Genomic DNA, 19322 nt, shown 5'->3' on the forward strand with positions numbered 1-19322 from the left:
AAAATGAGTCTTACATCGCAAAGTGCATCAAATCACGTGAGCACCTTGATTATAAACATGAAAAGATTTAGAAAATATCTGTTGACAACGAGTTAGCGGTGCACATGCTTTGCAAATCCTGCAGTCGACCGAAATCTACATGACACTTTAGGAACCGGATTTCGATTTCGGTGTGCGATTTTGATTGGACTATGCAGAGACTCGTTAGTCCAGCCCAAATGTAACTCCATAATACCAGCCATTACCAGTTCGGCAAGGGTGGCAAAGCACTTCTTGAAACTGAGCGAGGACAATACCTCACCTTGTTCTCCCTGACTTCAGCATTGGAGAGAGTGTGATCACTCCCAGCCATACTACCAAAAACATGGGCATCATTGTGGATCCTATCTACAGCTTGGATAAGCAGCCATAAGCAAATGTGCAGGAGATCTGTCGATGTTGAGGCTACAAAAATGTGGATCCCAGCTTTTGTCATCTCTAGGTGGGGTCACTGTAATTCCCTACCAAGGAAGGATGCAGAAACACTACAGGGTGTTCAGAATACAGCTGGAGAAGTCTGACAAGAACACCAGAGTGAGAACATATCACTCCGATATTGACTGAACTGCACTGGCTGCCAATCCAACAAAGTGCAATTTGAAGTACTCACTCATGCATGCATAGTTTCGCTCCTGCAGACTTACAGGAACTCTACTATCATACAAGCCTGCATGTTCTCTCCGATCTAAAGATCAGCATCTGCAAAATATATGGCGATAGGTCATTTCAACATGCTGGCCGACTGGTATTGAACATCTGCCACAAGAATACGAGAAACAGAATATCTGACAAACTTTAAGAAGACACACAAAACCTCTCTCTTCAAGGTCAATCATGGTCTGAGCAGATTTGAGCAGTTGTTAATTGTAAAATGTGCTGTACAGATTCTTAATTTAATTTTTTTCATAAGCAGAATAAATTCTGCTTAAAATGCTGTCTTGACTCACTTCAATAATATTTTTTGCACTGTTTGCGACACAGATTTTCAAGCCATTTAGCAAATGCTTACTGTTTTGATTTTGACACGGGAAGTCACATTTTCAAAATGTCAACGTAACTGTAAATTTTTAGATGAAATGTTACTAAATTATTTCCTGTTATGAATTTTTTCAAATTACTTAAAAATGACAGGAATATCTATAAAACAAGTAATTAAATTGGAGTGGCCTGATGTTTATTAACAATAGTGGATTAACAAACACTGGAGAGACCGGCCATACAAGGAGGGTGTCAGTGTGAGAGTGTTGACCATTCCTACTGTTGGTGCAGTCCACACACAATATGCACTGATGTGTGTCTTTGTCCAAGTTTACACTTGTGGGAGTTTGCTGGTATGTTGACAATCACCAATGTAATGAGTGATTCAGTGATTACTCAAATATCAGATTTGTGTTTGTGTCATACTTCCTTACAACAGTTGCACCAAAATCAGGACCAACTTCTCTCAAGCGCTGGAACTTTCACACACATTTGAACAAAATGTCTGCATTGGCTCAAAATGTTTAAAGAGTGTTGAATTTTCAACAAATCATCTTGATAGTGCACACATGCTCAGTGCTATGAACATGATGAAAATGTTGTAATAAGGGGTTTAATTTATTGTTTTGTATTTTTTGAAACTTTGTTTTTGAATTCTTATAGCCAGCCCATAGAATGTTTGTTTTGTGGTAATTTCATTCAAACTTCAAAAGAGTAAGTACTATGCAGGGATTTTGCCTTTGTCTGTTTGCAAGTCCTGGGAACCTCCTGTAATACATGTTGGGGGTCTGTGGCATTATACTGACTATAAAATACCCCAAATCTACAAATGGCCACAGATCAGCTCTAAAGTAATGCTACTCCCTATCAGAACTTTGCTACCAAGGAAATAAATAAGGAGAAAATGGGTGTCAGAATGTTGTGGTTGGGTGTGATGAGGTGGCCTAGTGGTTACAAGGATGCTTGTCAAACTGAAAGTTTCAGGTCCAGTGTGGGTAACGCATTAGTGCCCAGTTTAGATGTTGCTGGAATTATTAAAATTAAATCACACACACACTCCAGATAAAAGGACTGCAACTTACTTCAATAAATTAGTTTTTAAAGTTTTTATTGCTTATGAATATATTCCAATTAAATATTGGGAACGCATGCTATAAGCGGATTAATGGAACAGTTATTGTGTCAAGCAGAAGTTTCTTGGATTTGCATTAAATGCTGCTAGTCTGGTAGGTGGTGAAATAATATTGAATATGGAAATTGGAACAGCTTTAGTATCTCTTAATAGCTGGGGCCTCCTTCCTGTGTTGTAAGAGCCAGATTATATGTTGATTGTACAGTGGAGCCTGTAGGTTTGATTCTTTATAAGATTCTTTATTACAGTATAAAGGCCAAAGGCCCATAATACATGCTGGATTTTATTAACATGTACTGCGCTTACGCTAATATAAAGGCAGATGTACAATCATATGCAAGAAAGTGTGGTACATGTTTCAAATGTTACCAACAGTTGTTTAACATTGAGACATTATGTTTCATTGAACCATAAATATCACTCATCATTTAAGAGTGCAGTTCCCTGTTTATAAACTTTATATAAATACTGACAAGTATCATGAATAACATAATTATCTGATGACCTAATACTTTTGCAAGAAAGTGTGGTACAGGTTTCAAATATTACCAACAGTTGTTTAACATTATAAATAGTATGTTTAAATGAACTATAAATATCACTCTTCCTTTAAGAATGCAATTCTGTGTTTATAAACTTTATGTAAATACTGACAAGTATCATGAATAACATTATAATTATCTGATGACATAATACTTATAAACGCCTGTAATGAGGCTGATCTAAAGTGCTTAACAATGTACATACTTCTTAAGGTATCATACTGTTTACACACAAGTAATACATGATGTTCATCTTCAATAGATGCAATACCTTCCTTGAGACAAAAAGGACAAAAAAGTGGAGTCTGTAGGTTTGATAGTGATAACATCTATCTGTAGGGCTATTGAGATAATAACATGTACAACTGAACACTTAACATACTGATGGGGAAAGTAAGGGAACAGATAGTAACACTGCACTGAAATGTTCACATGCGTGTCCAGTTATGGCCCTTGGTTTAAGGTAGCCCACCATTAGGTAGCCATTAGGTGCCCACTACAATGGTGTAACAAAAAAACGGGGCAAAATATGATTTTGTCTTCAGTCATTGTTTTGTTTTGATATGTTTAATCAAGATGTACTGCTGATATATGCAGAAGGGAATTTCCAATGTTCAAATTTAGGCCATGTGTTGCTCTAGGTCTACCAGTCGTTTATTGTGACTTAATGACTATGTCCCCAGGACCATTGCTGATCAGAAGAGGCAGTTTAATTGGGTCGGTGGTTAGGCTCTGTGACTGTAAATCTGTGACTCTATGACTCTGACTCTGTGACTGTCGTGTTGTCAGGCTCTATTAATCTTTTGTTTGAGTCATGTGCTATTTTTAAATATTTTCCAGAAACTTGATTCGCAATGGAATGTGGCCTACCTCTACATGGAACCTCTTCGCCTTGGTCACACCTCTCACTGCACTCCGATTGGCTGACTGGAAAGCTGTTCGTCCAATCACAGACCAGCTACATAAAGTGGAAGATCTGATTTGTTTACCAACAGGTACTTCTTTTGTAACCATATGTAGGTTTAACACAATATATGTATCATTTGGAGTCAAAATGTGATATGTATTGCAATAGTTTGCGTCAGCGTAGGAGTGCTTAAATATATTCTTTTGTTCATATAACAGTGGAAAACAAACGAGAAATTCAAAATTAATGTTGATGTCAGGTGTTTAAGATATCAACAATACATGATCAGACTGTTATGGGCATAATATGATAAAGCCAGAATGTCGATGAGATCAAAATTGATGACGATCCTATGCCTTGATAAATAACATTTGTGAAATGTATGTAACTGTATGTAAATGAAATTTGTATTAATAGAGAATGAAGGTTACCGGTAATGTATATTGTTGAGATTAATGTGAAGTCCATAGCTGCCAACTGTCTCCAATCTTTGTTATTTGTTGGGAATTTGGTACTAAAATAGGCCAATATGATTTTTTTTCAAGACACTTGAGTGTCATTATTTAGCCTTACTCTTGTCTTGTTTATCGACTAGTATGAAGTGGATTTATAGTGTTACTCATATTATCAGAAGTTGTTGAAGTCGAAATAGAAACTAGGTGATATTGTTGTCAGGCTTTGGTGACTGGACCAGACGATCCTTACAAAATACTAATTGTAATTTAGAAAAGTTAGCAGCTTTGCAAGGTGCATCAGTGCCTCAGTGATACTTTCAGCCTCCAGTGTATTGCTGTTTGGGCATTTAATATAAATATAAATACCCAGGATAGTTTAAAACCTGGCATACTTTTGGAACTCGTTTTCCCATTAAAAAACTGATCACAAATGAAAGAAATCCCTTTGAAATGCGATCTTGCAAGAGATACAGCCAAATCTGTTCCACAATGTGATATCAGTGCTTCAAGTTCTGTGTTCGAGTGTGGGAGAATTGACTCGTGGAACTGGGCCTGGTGAAGACATCTGTACATGGAGGTGGTGTTTCCAGAAAGGGATTCTCATCATGCATTATGCCACGTGATACTGAGATAAATGAAGGTATGTCATGAATTGATGGCCTTGTTTTATTTCCAGGATGTCCAGTTGTGATCAAGTCTGTGATTGGTTCAGTTGTTGTCGGTCTAGGATTTTTCATCGTTGTGCTGTATGTTCGTCGCTTCACCCTCCGAGCTTTGCTGTCATATCGTGGATGGATGTGTAAGTAGTAGCTATGTGTCAGCATGTGATCCACTCCAAGGACTGTTGCCTGGACCCAGGTCTTGGTTTGACAGACCCGGAGTGGCCACCCTTGTCCACCACTGTTGATGTTCCCCTGTAGGGACAAAGGCTGGCTCCTGCTGTGGATTTTTCTGTTCCCACAGTCAGGGGGAGCCCATCTTCCCGAGGCAAGTGAGTTAACTGACTATAAAAGTCCAGTTTCCACTCTTGCCGAACTAGGCTGGTATTATGGAGTTACATTTTGGCTGGACTAACGAGTCTCTGCATAGTCCAATCAAAATCACGCACCGAAATCGAAATCTGGTCCGTAAAGTGTCATGCAGATTTCGGTCGACTGCAGGATTTGCAAAGCATGTGCACCGCTTACCTCGTTGTAAACAGATATTTTCTAAATCTTTTCATGTTTTTAATCAAGGTGCTCAAGTGATTTGATGCACTTTGTGATGTAAGACTCGTTTTATCACAATATAGATCTTGATTATTGTATTGACTTGGTGCCACCGTTTTGTTTGAAGCAAATGCAAGTGATACGAGAGGTTAAATCTGATTGGTCAATAGGAGAGGCATAAAAAGGACGTAACTCGGAATAGCCACTGGTGGCGCTACGATCGAGCCCAGGAATTCCAGCCTTGTTCGGCAAGGGTGGAAACTGGACTTTTAAAGTCAGTTAACTCTCTTGCCTCGGGAAGATGGGGGGAGCCTTGACCCAGGTCTTGGTTTGACAGAACCGGAGCAGAGACTGGTTCCTACTGATGATGACTCCCAAAATGTCGTTTGCTTTGCACCTGAGCTCTAGTGTAATCCTGAAATGTAATCCTGAAGTACAATCATGTGTATTGCAGATGAACCCCCGAAGTCCCAGTCAGTGTTGACGCTGATCTGGGGTGCGATGGTGCGTATTGTGAGTGGCCGCCACCCCCTGCTGTACAGCTGCCAGCGTAGCCTGCCCAGAATGTCTGTGCCAACATTGAGACACACCCTGGACCACCTGCTGGACTCCCTCAAGCCCCTGTATGGGGAGGACTCCGAGGAGTTCCAGACTCTCAAAGCCGAAGCCAAAGTATTTGAACAGACACAGGGGCCAAAGTTACAAAGGATGCTTGTGTTGAAGTCCTGGTGGTCCCAGAACTGGGTCAGTGATTGGTGGTATGTATCATGGTTTTACATCCTGTTTAGGCTCTGGTCAAAATGTCCCTGGATTAATGAGGTTCAAACTGAAAGCACGTTCACCTGGATTATGATCATATGTCAACAACTGTATCAAATTTACAGGTTAACAGATCTACAAGGTTTACAGCCAGCAAACCTTATTAAGTTTTCTTACAGTTCAAGTCAATAAATAACAGCTCTTTTTGTCATATTTTTACTCTGAAAATGAACAGCTTCAGTGAAACAAAATGAACGATCGTGCCAGATCCAAAATCTTCCCAATCCACTGTTTACCTGCTGTCGTGGTATGGCAGGAGTACTGCATGCAGTGTCAGGCAATAGACATTTACTTTTTTATGCACACTCAGTGAGTGGCAGGTGCTGCTGGTAGAGTAGGACAGGCTAACCCATATTGCGAACACCTGCTGTCATCACCAATTTCCCATGATTCATTTATATAATTTTCATCACTATTTTGTCTTTTGTATCCAATGGAACCCTCATCAGCAGATAATCAAGACTGGTCATTATCTGTTTTTTTAAATTTTGGTCAGTATCAAACACTGTGATTGCGTCAACATTTTCGCAATTAATTTTCCGGGCTTGGGTAGGGGTATGTCTAAAAAATAAATGCTGATCTGACATCAAAATTTTGAAGTTTTCCAAAGCCCACTGACTGCGTGTCTTGCTGTGTGTCTTACTGCGTGCCTTGCTGTGTCAGGGAGAAGTATGTGTACCTGATGAGTCGGAGTCCACTGCCCATCAACTCCAACTACTACGTGATGGACCAGAACTCCTGGATACCCACACACAGGCCAACATCCAGGTAACTGCCGCACTTCGCTGTGCAGAGTTGGGTCTCTGAGGCCATTAATTTACCCACATGCATATACCAGATGATGGTGGTGAAACACGTATACTGTAGGAAGCAGGATATCACCTGCATGTTTGTGTGTTGTAGGGCTGCCACATGCATATACCAGATGATGGTGGTGAAACACGTATACTGTAGGAAGCAGGATATCACCTACATGTTTGTGTGTTGTAGGGCTGCCACATGCATATACCAGATGATGGTGGTGAAACACGTATACTGTAGGAAGCAGGATATCACCTACATGTTTGTGTGTTGTAGGGCTGCCACATGCATATACCAGATGATGGTGGTGAAACACGTATACTGTAGGAAGCAGGATATCACCTACATGTTTGTGTGTTGTAGGGCTGCCACATGCATATACCAGATGATGGTGGTGAAACACGTATACTGTAGGAAGCAGGATATCACCTACATGTTTGTGTGTTGTAGGGCTGCCACATGCATATACCAGATGATGGTGGTGAAACACGTATACTGTAGGAAGCAGGATATCACCTACATGTTTGTGTGTTGTAGGGCTGCCACGTGCATATACCAGATGATGGTGGTGAAACACGTATACTGTAGGAAGCAGGATATCACCTACATGTTTGTGTGTTGTAGGGCTGCCACATGCATATACCAGATGATGGTGGTGAAACACGTATACTGTAGGAAGCAGGATATCACCTACATGTTTGTGTGTTGTAGGGCTGCCACATGCATATACCAGATGATGGTGGTGAAACAGAAGCTGGACAGGGAGCAGTTTGACCCTCTCGTCATCCGGAACACGATCCCTGTGTGCATGGCCCAGTACGAGAGGGTCTTCTCCACAACAAGGTAACATGTCATAGTTACCTCCAGATTGTTGTTAGCAGAATGGAAATAAATTTATTACTTTTATTGGTATATTTGTTCATATGTTTGCTCATGTGTTCATATTTGTCAGGCATGTGTTGTTACCTAGCAGTTTCATATCATTCATAACTGGAAAACGAGTTGTCGATCCAGGGGAGATAACAATGTGCTGGGGTCGCATGACCAAATTGTCTCCCTTGACAAAAAAGATGCATGGCTTTTTTAGTAGTAATTTTAGTATATTGTATCTAAAGTTAACTATTTTATATTCTTGGGACAAACAATCACTAAAACATAGACATTGTAACAACCTATTGAACTACTTAAATTCCACATACAGGCTTGGTGTTTTGTGATGATAGTCGGTACCAGGTGTTTTGTGATGGAACTCGACACCAGGTGTTTTGTGATGGCAGTTGAAACCAGGTGTTATGTGATGGTCCTTGATACCAGGTGTTCTGTGGTGGTACTTGACACCAGGTGTTCTGTGATGGCAGTTGAAACCAGGTGTTCTGTGATGGTACTTGACACCAGGTGTTCTGCGATGGCAGTTGAGCCAGGTGTTCTGTGATGGTACTTGACACCAGGTGTTCTGTGATGGCAGTTGAAACCAGGTGTTCTGTGATGGCAGTTGAAACCAGGTGTTCTGTGATGATACTTGACACTAGGTGTTCTGCGATGGCAGTTGACACCAGGTGTTCTGTGATGGTACTTGACACCAGGTGTTCTGTGATGGCAGTTGAAACCAGGTGTTCTGTGATGGTACTTGACACCAGGTGTTTTATAATGGTATTTGGTACCAAGTGTTTTATGATGGTACTCGACACCAAGTGTTTTATGGTGGTATTTGGTACCAAGTGTTTTGTGATGGTACTCGACACCAAGTGTTTTGTGATTGTACTCGACACCAGGTGTTTTATAACTGTACTTGACACCATGTGTTTTGTGATGGTACTTGACACCAAGTGTTTTGTGATTGTACTCGACACCAGGTGTTTTGTGATTGTACTTGACACCAGGTGTTTTATGATTGTACTTGACACCATGTGTTTTGTGATGGTACTTGACACCAAGTGTTTTGTGATTGTACTCGACACCAGGTGTTTTGTGATTGTACTCGACACCAGGTGTTTTATAACTGTACTTGACACCAGGTGTTTTATGATTGTACTTGACACCAGGTGTTTTGTGATTGTTCTTGACACCAGGTGTTTTATGATTGTACTCGACACCAGGTGTTTTATGATTGTACTTGACACCATGTGTTTTGTGATGGTACTCGACACCAAGTGTTTTGTGATTGTACTCGACACCAGGTGTTTTGTGATGGTACTCGACACTAGGTGTTTTGTGATTGTACTCGACACTAGGTGTTTTGTGATGGTACTTGACACTAGGTGTTTTGTGATGGTACTTGACACTAGGTGTTTTGTGATTGTACTCGACACTAGGTGTTTTGTGATGGTACTCGACACTAGGTGTTTTGTGATGGTACTTGACACTAGGTGTTTTGTGATTGTACTCGACACTAGGTGTTTTGTGATGGTACTCGACACTAGGTGTTTTGTGATGGTACTCGACACTAGGTGTTTTGTGATGGTACTCGACACCAGGTGTTTTGTGATTGTACTCGACACTAGGTGTTTTGTGATGGTACTCGACACTAGGTGTTTTGTGATGGTAGTTGACACCAGGTGTTTTGTGATGGTACTCGACACCAGGTGTTTTGTGATGGTAGTTGACACCAGGTGTTTTGTGATTGTACTCGACACTAGGTGTTTTGTGATGGTATTTGGTACCATGTGTTTTGTGATTGTACTCGACACCAGGTGTTTTATGATTGTACTCGACACCAGGTGTTTTATGATTGTACTTGACACCAGGTGTTTTATGATTGTACTTGACACCAGGTGTTTTATGATTGTACTTGACACCATGTGTTTTGTGATGGTACTTGACACCAGGTGTTTATGGATGTTGACACCCGATGCTTCATGGTGGTACTTCATGTGGTTGCAGGATACCGGGAGAAGACATGGACATCATACAGCATAAAGACCCATCCGAGTCTAAGGTAAGCTGGCAGCTTCGTGAAGGTCAAGTCTTTCAACTAGGACACCTACTTGTGGCAGTAGGCAGTTACACACCAAACTAGGTGTCAGTGTGTTCTCAGGCAAAGAACATGACAAGTTGCTGACATTATTTCCTTGGCATTTTAGAAGAATGACACAGCAAGTCATATCTTTTCAATAATTGACCATGTCTAGGTCAAAGAATTTATATTGAAATAAATAATGATTTGCCAGCAGTGGTGGTTACCCAAATTTTCACACAATGCTGCCAATGTGTTTGTTTTTTGTTTTGTGGATTTCTTGGTCAATATCCCAAGATACAGGTTGATGTAGATAACTAAATGTAGCAAGGTTTGCCCTAGGGACCTCCCTGGTGATCATCTCTGCAATAGAGGTGTTGTCCAGAGTTCATTCTGGACTTGAAAAAAAGGTTGGCCCATGACCCACTTAACTCTAAAAATGTGGGCCATTCAGAAAATGTGATGGGCCATAAAATCATAAGATAGGATGAGCTATTGGTAAAGTTCAAGCCAGTTCCTTTGAAATATGTGAGGTGCGTACGTAGTTTCAGGATCCTCACTTGACAGGATAGCTTGTTAAATATCGGCTGACATTTATCTAGAATTACCTGTTTTTCATGTGAAAAGAATGAAATATCGTGACATGTGATATGACTGATGACAATTTGGCCATCGAGGCCATCAGGTCATGCTTTCCTAATGTCATGGAAATATGCATCTTGAAACACGATTGGGTACTACTGGTGATATGGACCAATCACACAAGCTGACACAGTGTCATGACTGAAATACTGTTCAAATGGCGTAAATCCAGACTCACTCACTCACACATTTGAAGAGGGTCTACTGAAGACTGAAAGTAGCCTGTCAAGACTACACGGCCAACTGACAACCCACTTGCAGTACGTCGGTTCAGTGGGGCGGTTTTCGAGTTGAAATGAAATGTGAAATGAGAAGCCTACAAGTTTTACCATTGGAAGATCCTGAAAGATACTATAATATTTTCAAAATTAATTACTTTTTACTGTCTAAAGTCCTCTGGTACTGGGATATGAAATGCCTATTCAAACATAACATTGAATAGTGTTCTAGAATTCATTCTTGCCACACTTTGATATCAATCAAATGGTACTTTATGGTATATAGTATATTTTAGTGTCAGTGAATATATCATTTGGCATGTTTCGGATTTTATTATCTCAGTAAGACATTAGCAAGTCTGCAAAATTGTATTTCTGAAACGTATAATGTTATTTATCAATACAAGATAGTTTAGTTTGAGAAATGTTGTAATTTTGATGTGTATACAATACATTCCCATGTTGTACTTTCAGCATATAGTGGTGTTAAGGAAAGGAGTTTTCTACAAGGTGAATGTGTACAGTCCAAGGAACCGACCGGTGCCACCTCAGGTCTTGGAGAAACAGTTCCAGTCCATTCTAGAAGATGCTGAAGCACATCAAGGTATCGGCGCCTTCAGCCTTTTGTGGGGATTTCAGGGTGTAGATCTCCGGTACCTGATGCTCAAAGTGTTGGCAGAATGGTGGTTTGACTTAACAAAAACTATGTAGGGTGACTACAGGTTAAAGTTTTAGTTTAAGTTTTTCAAAATCCTTGCAACTATGCTGGAGATCTCTAATTTCTAAAGCTCCTTGTTTGGTCATGAATATTGATTCCCACTGCCATCAAGTACAGGCTTAAATAGTGTGTGTGGAATAAAAACAGACTTTTGATGATGATGTCCGTAGCTGGAGAGTTAGACAAACAAACACCAGCCGTCCACACCTTATTTTTGACACAAACAGCCAGTCCAGCCACATTTTCTACCTGCTGCGTTTAAGTGTTTAACCCTGAATTATGGTGGTGTCTTTGTGTTCATTGTGATACCAACATCTGTAACAATGTGTCCACAGACAGCCTGTGTATGGGGGAGGAGAGTCTCCCCGCCCTCACCACACTCGACAGGACGTCCTGGGCTAAAATCAGGATGGATCACTTTTCCCATGGAGTGAACAAAGAATCTCTTGATATTCTGGAAGGAGCCATTTTATTTGTGAGTGTTTACTAACTTGTATATGATTTTATATTGCTGACTTTTGTGTCAAACAACATTAACTTCCTAACAGTGATTTTGTGAAAGAAAAAAACCCTGCTTTTGTTGTCAGCAACGTTTTCTTTTTATTTTATCATTTATCATCCATGTGCATCAAGAAAGGTTATTTAGAATCGAACACATCACACATCATTACTCAAAAACATATTTAATCAACATAGGCAATATTTAAAACAATATGAACAAAAGTAGTTTCAATTCATTCCCTGTTTTACATCTTTCACCATGTTTTTGACTGTTATATAATTACCTCCCTTCCACACTGAATTTGAAAACACAGTCCTTCAACAGTAAATGAGTGCAGTATCCTATTCAGGCCAGAACTTGGTCAAACCACATTCTGTTTGTGATGAATGGGCATGTAGGCACCGTCAATATTGCAGTTAACTTTCTTACATATGTCGTGTATTTTAGGGTTTTATTGAAGCTGAAACTGAACAAACAATTAACATAAGCGAAAATTTAAGCACACATAGACAACTGTTTATGTCAGCAATGATTCCTATATTGGAATTATGAACTTCGCTATCATGTTGTTGAAGTTCTAACAAATAGTGTGTCTTTGTAGAGGTGACTAGTATTTTACCGATAACAGGGTCATTATAGAGGAAGTTTTTGGTTACTTTGGAACCTTATTTTGGTTTTCAGCTTTGCATAATGTTGCAACAGGTGGTGTGGAAATAGTGTCTCCCTGTGGAATAGCTTGTATAATGTATGACACTTATCATGTGTGTTGCAGTTGAGTTTTGACACTCACAGCTTCAAGGACTACTCCCCACGGGCCAAGTACCTGCTGCACGGTGATGGCAAGTCCATCTGGTTCGACAAGTCCATCAATCTCATCTTCTTCAGCGATGGACGCTTCGGCATGAACAATGAACACTCCTTCGCTGATGCCCCGGTTGTTGCTCACGTACAGGAATTCAACATGCTCAACGAGTGAGTATTGAAATGTTTTACACTTCTCGTTTTGTCTGACACTGAGGCATAGCTACGATGAAGACAATAACTATACAGCTTAATGTAAATGCTTTTCACTGATGTTGAAGGTCAAATTCACTCTCAAGGTCATACACACAAACGTGTTTAATGCTCGTGATAGCTCAAGAAGAGTTCTCAGTTTTAGGATGAAATTGAACTTTGGTACATTTCATCCTTAGGGTGGGGCGTTGAATTGCTAACCTTTCTTGAAGGTCACAGGAATGGTCACTTGTAAAGTATTTCTCGTTCTATGGCTCAGAACCAACCTGTGTTGAAGTTTGTAAGGTCAAGCACCCATGTTTTCAACTAGAAATAATCAATCATGTGATTGGCTGAAATTGAAGGTCATGGTCATAAAACCGGAAGCGCATTTTACATTCTTAGTAAGGTAGTTAGAGGCTGTGGACTTTCTGTTATAAAGTTTACAAGTATTGTGCTTGTGTTTTCCAAAACTGAAATGATGTCACAAAACTTCGAACTGCACATAATTATCTTACTAATATTGTTAGAGGCATGGGACTTTCTGTTTTTAAGTGATGTCATTAAACAGAAATGTGTTATAAATGTAGCTACAGGCAATAGGACTTCTGTTTCAAAGTTGCATAGCATTGGGAATATGCTTTCCCAGAAGAAGTAATGTTATTAAACCTGACGTGCTTACAACTTTGTTATTAAGGTACCTGTTACCACAGGCCTTTCTGTTACAAAGTTGTACTGCATTGGGGATATAACATCACGTGATGGTCAGACGGGGCGACTTGATTGATAGTGTGTCAGTGTACCCTGACATTGTGGGCTGTCTGATTGTTGGAATACTTACAGACCGCTGTGATAAAGCTGAATCATTGCAGCCAACTGTATGAGTGTTGTATCTGTCAGAGTGATCGGCCTCCACGACACGGACGGTTATGCTCACCCGGTGCCCTGTGAGCAGACGGAGAATGTGAAGCCAGTGCGACTCATCTGGAACATCGACACAGGCCTGGGCGGGCGCATCAAGCATGCCATGGAGGTTCACCAACAGGTACGGCATGCTTCACTGTGCGTAGATCTGCAGATGCAATTTTTTAGTTTTTTTTTTGCTTTCCTTCTTTATTCATCTCAGCAGGTACAGCATATATATATATACATGTCATGTCAATACAATTGTGGTACATGTTATTCAAGAAGTGTAGAGGTTTTTATACACATAAATTCTTGCCTATGAAGTCAACGTACTGTATCAGTGTGTATTACAGATTGATTTTTAAACAAAGTGTGGAAAGATTTGTCGTGGGAAACAGTACTGATGATTGCAGACACAAAGGCAGACTGTACCATGGATATCATCCAGACAGTACTGTTGATGCAACCCAGACAGTACTGTTGATGCAACCCAGACAGTCCTGTTGATGCAACCCAGACAGTACTGTTGATGCAATCCAGACAGTACTGTTGATGCAACCCAGACAGTACTGTTGATGCAACCCAGACAGTACTGTTGATGCAACCCAGACAGTACTGTTGATGCAATCCAGACAGTACTGTTGATGCAACCCAGACAGTACTGTTGATGCAACCCAGACAGTACTGTTGATGCAATGCAGACAGTCCTGTTAATGCAATCCAGACAGTACTGTTGATGCAACCCAGACAGTACTGTTAATGCAACCCAGACAGTACTGTTGATGCAATCCAGACAGTACTGTTAATGCAACCCAGACAGTACTGTTGATGCAACCCAGACAGTACTGTTAATGCAACCCAGACAGTACTGTTGATGCAACCAAGACAGTACTGTTGATGCAACCCAGACAGTACTGTTAATGCAACCCAGACAGTACTGTTGATGCAACCCAGACAGTACTGTTAATGCAACCCAGACAGTACTGTTGATGCAACCCAGACAGTACTGTTGATGCAACCCAGACAGTACTGTTAATGCAACCCAGACAGTACTGTTGATGCAACCCAGACAGTACTGTTAATGCAACCCAGACAGTACTGTTAATGCAACCCAGACAGTACTGTTAATGCAATCCAGACAGTACTGTTGATGCAATCCAAACAGTACTGTTGCGGCAATGCAGACAGTACCATGGATATAATCCAGACAGTACCTTATGCAGACAGTATCATCGATGGAATGCACACAAAGTTGCTGAAGCATTGCAAAGGTCATTGTCTACATAATTCAGACATTGTTGATGCAGTGCAAATCTTGTTGCTGATGCAATGCAGATGCAGATGCAGAGATAACACAGACATCATTGTTGACTCAATTTTATTGGGATATAAATGGAAAACAATCCTCACAGATTCCATGATTGATACCTTGGTTGTTACTAAATCCACCAGTCATCGATGAAATGATTAATTGGCATTGTGGAAGCTGTAGTATCATTGAAGAGAGGGTTGTCTGCTGTGTAGGACATGCTTGTGGATCACTTGCTTGATAAAGGCACCAGCATCTGTACTGAAGTGTGGAATTGTGTAGGACATGTCCATGAGTCAGCCCTGTCATCACTTGTATATAACATTGTAGGTAATGTGTCCATGTTGCAGAACTGTGAGAACCTGCAGATTGTGGTGTCAGACTTCCAGCACTTCGGCAAGAGCTTCATCAAGAAGTGTAAGGTAGGAAACAGATAGACATTGACAGAGCTTCATCAAGAAGTGTAAGGTAGGAAACAGATAGACATTGACAGAGCTTCATCAAGACGTGTAAGGTAGGCCGCAGATAGATGTTGACAGAGCTTCATCAAGAAGTGTAAGGTAGGCCACAGATAGATGTTGACAGAGCTTCATCAAGAAGTGTAAGTTAGGCCACAGATAGATGTTGACAGCTTCATCAAGAAGTGTAAGGTAGGCCACAGATAGATGTTGACAGAGCTTCATCAAGAAGTGTAAGGTAGGCCACAGATAGATGTTGACAGCTTCATCAAGAAGTGTAAGGTAGGCCACAGATAGACATTGACAGAGCTTCATCAAGAAGTGTAAGGTAGGCCACAGATAGATGTTGACAGAGCTTCATCAAGAAGTGTAAGGTAGGCCATGGGCAGATGTTGACAGCTTCATCAAGAAGTGTAAGGTAGGCCACAGATAGATGTTGACAGAGCTTCATCAAGAAGTGTAAGGTAGGCCACAGATAGATGTTGACAGCTTCATCAAGAAGTGTAAGGTAGGCCACAGATAGATGTTGACAGAGCTGCATCAAGAAGTGTAAGTTAGGTCACAGATAGATGTTGACAGCTTCATCAAGACGTGTAAGGTAGGCCATGGGCAGATGTTGACAGAGCTTCATCAAGAAGTGTAAGGTAGGCCACAGATAGATGTTGACAGAGCTGCATCAAGAAGTGTAAGTTAGGTCACAGATAGATGTTGACAGCTTCATCAAGACGTGTAAGGTAGGCCATGGGCAGATGTTGACAGCTGCATCAAGAAGTGTAAGGTAGGCCACAGATAGATGTTGACAGAGCTTTATCAAGAAGTGTAAGGTAGGCCATGGGCAGATGTTGACAGCTTCATCAAGAAGTGTAAGGTAGGCCACAGATAGATGTTGACAGCTTCATCAAGAAGTGTAATGTAGGCCACAGATAGATTTTGACAGAGCTTCATCAAGAAGTGTAAGGTAGGCCATGGGCAGATGTTGACAGCTTCATCAAGAAGTGTAAGGTAGGCCACAGATAGATGTTGACAGCTTCATCAAGAAGTGTAAGGTAGGCCACAGATAGATGTTGACAGAGCTTCATAAAGACGTGTAAGGTAGGCCACAGATAGACATTGACAGAGCTTCATAAAGACGTGTAAGGTAGGCCACAGATAGATGTTGACAGAGCTTTATCAAGACGTGTAAGGTAGGCCACAGAATGCTTCATTCATATAACAGTGTAGAATAATGTAAAACAATCACCCGAACACACCCTCCGACCACCTCACTCCCAGCATGCTCCTGTACTCCTCGTCACTTTTTCCTTCATCGCCTGTATTGGATAAACGTGTTTTGCTACGCTCCCAATTTATGATTGGAATTGACTTAGTTTGACTTTTTTGGTTTGCTGATTTAATTATGCCTTATTAACATTATATGAGTCCCTGGTCATATTTTATCAATAAATATAAGAACTTCCTTACTTTGGAGGTGGGGGAGCCATCTCGGGAACCTCCAGTCTTCCCGACTATGGACCGCCCGTTTCCCCATTGGCTATTCAGACTTTGCAGACGATCCTGCAGGGTACTCGTCTCATGATAGCGACGGATAATGACACAGTCGCTCATTACTCCGATTGGCTGGGATCCTCTCACTAGCAGAGTCTCCTGGATCTTACGTTCGCATTCTACAGTCTTAAAGACAATCACCCTGTTGGAGCTGAGAGCTCGCCATATCCCAGGCGTCACCAACATTCTCGCTGATATCCTCTCTCGCCCCAGTCAGTCAGCTCCCCAAGTCAGTGGCCTGAGTCCACCAGCTGGGTGCTCTCGTCTACACCCAACAACTAGATGCACCTCCACATCAGTCCTTTTCTTGTTAAAAACTTTGCAGGGGAAACAGTTGTTATACTTTGGTAGTTGAACACTGGTTGTGTTAATTGTTTGCAGGTGAGCCCTGATGCCTTCCTCCAGATGGCGCTTCAAGTGACATACTTCAGGAACGCTGGCAAGTTTGCTCTCACGTATGAGGCATCCATGACAAGACTGTACCTGGCCGGCCGTACTGAAACAGTGCGATCACTCACCATGGAGTCTGTGGACTTTGTCAAGTAGGTACTCGGATAGAGTAGGGCACTACCTGCATTTAATTTTCTTTTGAATACGGTGCTGTGATTCTTTTGAAAAAAAAAAAAATGTTTTCCTGAATAATCCATCTCATTCATTTGAAATAGTGGCAATGTTGGCAAAACCGCTTTAACAGGGGTGTTCATTATGTTGGTTTATAGTTGAATGTGTAACTGTTAAAGCACTGTCAGCATTTTACCACAAATTCTATCTTGGTTTTAAAGAGTCAAGAAAATGTGTAGAAATTTAAGTAGGGGTGTATGTTAGCCTGCGTGCTCCAGTGTAAACAAAATTGGCATTTGAACCCTGAGAGCCCAAGTCAAACAGGAGTTGAAACAGTACCTTCTCCAACATCTGTTGAATCTGTGGGATGATGTACAGAGCAATGTAGATGAACTGTAGCAGGACAGTGAATGTATAGGAGACAAACACACACTATAGGTGGGAGACATTTTATTTCGTCAATGGAAGATTATATATTTTTTACACCGTGAAACATTACAGGAATAATAAGTGATATAAACAATACACATAATCTAGTCAATAACATCACAGTAGTACAAACTGTTACATTACAAACAAATCTTACTCTTATATTAGTCGTTATAGTGTACAGTAATATCTGCTAATTGATGTCAGAGCCAAACCGTTAATATATAATATATAATATTGATAATTATTCTAAGTGTAAAGAGATTATAAATCTCTTACAAAATACATACATGCACATGAATTTATTGGTGTGACACACTTAATATGTTACACAAATATATAAAAACAGATTATTCCAGCAATAATGTGCCTACCCTGTGGGTGAGACTGGGGTGTCTTCCCAACCACAGTACTGCAACATGTTATTCTGGATATCTGATAAACATATAGTTTTGTAACAATGACTAATACAACTATACTACTTACATACACTTTACAATATTACTACGGATTCTACAATATCCTATAATACAGACAGTATCTTACACAGAACTAATCACAAGAGCATTTAAAACATAGCCTATTCTGTAAAACAACACATACACTCTTTCTCATACATACGAGTACATAGAAAAGTGATATATCAGTAATTTCCAAAGCTTACAATTTATAAGTCTTGTTTACCACATTTACTAAAATAGATTGTAACTGACAATATGATAATATTAAACACGTTTAGTTAAGTTAAATATTATAGGTTTAATATACTGCAACATTTAAATGCAATAACTTACAATACAAATATATACAAACATATTAAACTAACCTGATTCCGATGGTTTTACTTGGCAACTTGTCTGTAAAGAATGTGTGCAGACTGAATATGTGCAGTGAGACAAAGGGTTAACTTAGTGGGCTAGCTTGGCCAATCAGTTGAGCAGTTGAAGACACATGGACTACATTTAATCTATCCTAACCACTCAGTATACATAAAAGTTGAACACTAATAAGCAGACACTGTAGAATAATAAAATAAACATGAACAATAGTTGCATCTGTCACAGAATGATGAAGCAATAACACTAGATGCAGAGTAACACATGGTTCAAACCCATCACCTCAGTGACAGTAGCACATGGTGTATGTTATCATCTCTGTAACACTAGATGCAGAGTAACACATGGGCAGAGTAACACATGGTTCAAAC

At 40.4% G+C, this 19322-nt stretch overlaps 1 protein-coding gene across 2 annotated transcripts in view; it reads left to right on the forward strand.

Annotated features, from left to right (window-relative positions):
* The window catches only part of LOC124131198 (carnitine O-palmitoyltransferase 1, liver isoform-like), a 46286-nt gene that overhangs the window by 13816 nt on the left and 13148 nt on the right, over window positions 1-19322 (forward strand). For both annotated transcript variants that reach the window (XM_048395161.1, XM_048395160.1), the window contains exons 2-13: window positions 3532-3686; window positions 4730-4852; window positions 5716-6019; window positions 6744-6848; window positions 7593-7724; window positions 9762-9816; window positions 11169-11298; window positions 11748-11887; window positions 12687-12886; window positions 13808-13952; window positions 15473-15544; window positions 17507-17667. In XM_048395161.1, the coding sequence (XP_048251118.1) occupies window positions 3532-3686; window positions 4730-4852; window positions 5716-6019; window positions 6744-6848; window positions 7593-7724; window positions 9762-9816; window positions 11169-11298; window positions 11748-11887; window positions 12687-12886; window positions 13808-13952; window positions 15473-15544; window positions 17507-17667 (1722 nt within the window). The remainder of the gene's footprint in view (window positions 1-3531; window positions 3687-4729; window positions 4853-5715; window positions 6020-6743; window positions 6849-7592; window positions 7725-9761; window positions 9817-11168; window positions 11299-11747; window positions 11888-12686; window positions 12887-13807; window positions 13953-15472; window positions 15545-17506; window positions 17668-19322) is intronic.

Source organism: Haliotis rufescens, unplaced genomic scaffold, assembly GCF_023055435.1.
Source record: "Haliotis rufescens isolate VD_foot unplaced genomic scaffold, xgHalRufe1.0.p SCAF_14, whole genome shotgun sequence".
In the NCBI taxonomy this organism is placed as follows: Eukaryota; Metazoa; Mollusca; class Gastropoda; order Lepetellida; family Haliotidae; genus Haliotis; species Haliotis rufescens.